Source organism: Corylus avellana, chromosome ca4 (genome assembly GCF_901000735.1).
Source record: "Corylus avellana chromosome ca4, CavTom2PMs-1.0".
Lineage (NCBI taxonomy): Eukaryota > Viridiplantae > Streptophyta > Magnoliopsida > Fagales > Betulaceae > Corylus > Corylus avellana.
Window position 1 is genome coordinate 6,981,294 of NC_081544.1, and position 2,855 is coordinate 6,984,148.

At 44.8% G+C, this 2,855-nt stretch overlaps 1 protein-coding gene across 1 annotated transcript; it reads left to right on the forward strand.

Annotated features, from left to right (window-relative positions):
• Positions 1-1,093: 1,093 nt before the first annotated feature.
• Positions 1,094-1,615, forward strand: LOC132177967 (uncharacterized). The gene has a single exon (XM_059590437.1). It carries the CDS (start codon positions 1,094-1,096, stop codon positions 1,613-1,615), a length of 522 nt encoding a protein of 173 aa, XP_059446420.1.
• Positions 1,616-2,855: the final 1,240 nt, after the last annotated feature.

Consider the following 2,855-nt stretch of genomic DNA (forward strand, 5'->3'; position numbering starts at 1 on the left):
AAAAAATTATTTTCCATATGCAAGGTAAACGCCGTAAAATGTTTTCGACGGAAAATATTTTCAGGGAAAATGGATTTCCTGAAAATATTTTACGAAGGAAACCATTTTACGTCGAAGTAAATGGAGCCTTAAATGCACCCAAAAGTAGCAGAGCGCCAGGAAAGGAGCAATTAATGCGGGAGGTCACGTGTGGGCCAAATGCAAGATCTTCTAATTGACCTGGAACAGGCCCACTCACAAAGGGGAGCCAAACTGGTTCACATGGGGGAGGGGTTTCAAAAAACCAAGGCCCAAACCAGATGAATGGTAGAGCCCAACCTGAGGGACAGAAAAAACGAGAAAAAACACAGACATAATTGATGCAGGGGGGTGATAGTCCCACGACGATGATGGAGTTAAAGGTAGGGAGCAACCTGCGTATTTGGAAACGTAAGGCAAGGGGAGACCCAGGCTTGGAGGAGTTGATTGGTTCGGAGGGAAGGCACAAACGTAGGTTCGGTCACTTGGTAGCAAAGGATACCGTTACGGTAACAGCCAAAAGGGACAAGCGGACTTTGGAGGTGCTAGACTCAACCAGTTTTGGAGTGGCGGAGGCTGCGGAGCAGCCCCGCCAGCAACCATGATTCTCCTTAGCTGGAACTGTCTGGGGCTTGGGAACCCTACGGCAGTTCGGGACCTTTGCCAACTGGTGAAGGAAAAGAAGCCCAATTTTTTGTTTCTAATGGAAACAAAAAGTTTAACGAATAAACTGGAGATAATTCATGTGAAAATGGGATACACTGGGCTGTTTACAGTGGACCCGGTGGGGAGGAGCGGTGGGCTGGCACTCTTATGGCAAGAGGATTGTGGGACCACTATTCTTAATTTTTCTGGAAGGCACATTCATGGAGCTGTTTGCCCACCTCATCAGGGAAGCCAATGGAGTTTCACCGGTTGTTATGGGCATCCAGAAGCATAAAAAAGGCATGAGTCGTGGGCTCTGCTTAAACATCTTAAAACCTTTGCTTCGGGACCTTGGTGTTGTGTGGGAGATTATAACGAGATAGTTGCTCAATCGGAAAAGTGGGGTGCTTCACTGCGTCGAACAAGCCAAATGGAAAGTTTTCAACAAGCTCTTGAAGATTGTCAACTCTCTGACCTTGGTTACAAGGGGTCACGTTTTACGTGGAACAATGGAAAAGAGGACGAAAATTTCACTAAGGAGCGACTAGACCGAGCCATGGCCAACCAAGAATGGTGCTCAATGTTCGGGGAGTATGAAGTACGAATTTTGGCGGCACGTTCGTCTGATCACAAGCCCCTACTTGTCCGTTTTGGGACATTCTCAAAGGTGCGGCAGCGAAAGAGAAGGGGCTTCCGGTTTGAGGCCAGTTGGACAGTGGAGAATGACTTCCAGGAAATTGTACAAGAGGCTTGGGGGGAGGGGAATGGTGTAACCCAGGGGCTGGAATCAATGAGAAGTAGACTGGACCGATGTCAACACGTTCTTGAAAGGTGGGACCGGGAAAAGCTAAGACATGGCGATTTGTCTATTAAAAATTTGACAACTCGGCTAGAGTTATTACAACGCCAGGAAACCCCTGTTGAAAATTGCCTTGAATTAATCAAGTCATGAATCCCACATGGGTCAAATGGTTGGTGGAGTTCACCAACCAAGCCGTCAAAGTAATAGTGAAAGGTTGTTGTACCAACCAAGTCGTCGGAGGAATAGTGCATGGTTGTTGCACCAACCATTCTCACCAACCCTTCTACACCTATATAAGGAGCATCAAGCTTCAATGCTTCATGTGTGCTAAGACAAGAAAAGTATAGAGAGAGAAAAAGAAGGAAAGGTTGAGAGAAAAAGGTATAGAGAGATAAGTCTAGTGTTAGGCATATAAGAATTGCAGATCACAACATAGAAGAGTTGTGTGCAATCTCTCTCTGAAATATCTCTTGTAAAGTCTCCCCGTTATTTTCTACCAAAGTAGTGAAATCTCTGCAACTTGGTGGATGTAGGCAGTATTGGCCGAACCACATATAAATTTCTTGTCTTGTGTATGTTTGTGCGTGTTTATAGTACTAATCAAAAATACACGTGTATGTTCTGTCTAGGAAAGATTGGATTTTAAGTGAGACCGGTGTGACTCCCCCAATCTTACCTGGGAACGTATCGAGCTGTATCTTTGGTAAAAATACTATTTACCGTATTTGTGTGTTGTTGTCTTCTTGACAGATTGGATCCCAAGATCCTGAAGAGGAATTAGTGGCGCCTAATTTCCTAACAAACCCAAGCCACCGTGAGGAAATAAAAAGTTTGAAAAGTCGGATTGAACACTTAACTAGAATAGGAAGACTTAAAATGGCAGCAAAGAGCAAAGTTAGCATGGTTTCAAAAAGGAGACCGCAATACTCCCTATTTTCATGCCTGGGCATCTCAACGCCTAAGAAATAATAAAATTGGGAGGATTACGGATGAAAATGGAAGGGTGTGGACTGCCATGGAGGATGTGTATTCCAGTTTTCTTCAATATTACCAACACCTGTTTACGACAGAGGGGAGAGTTGATATTGAAGATTGTCTGGCAGGGGTGGAGGAACGGGTGTCTCATGATATGAATGTTAGACTCACGGCTCCTTTCACGATTTCTGAGGTGGAGGCAGCCTTAAAACAGATGCATCCACTCAAATCGCCCGGACCGGATGGCTTTGCTGCTTGTTTCTATCAAAGCGCGTGGACTATTGTGGGGCCAAAGGTATGTAGTGCAGTTCTAAATTTCTTGAATGATGGTATTTTTGACTCAACTATAAATCATACCTTTGTAGCACTTATTCCCAAAAAGAAGCATCCCTCATGTGTTACGAACTATCGGCCA

Coding starts and splice junctions, on each gene's coding strand:
- LOC132177967 (XM_059590437.1), top strand. CDS start 1,094: ATGGAAAGTTTTCAACAAGCTCTTGAAGATTGTCAACTCTCTGACCTT.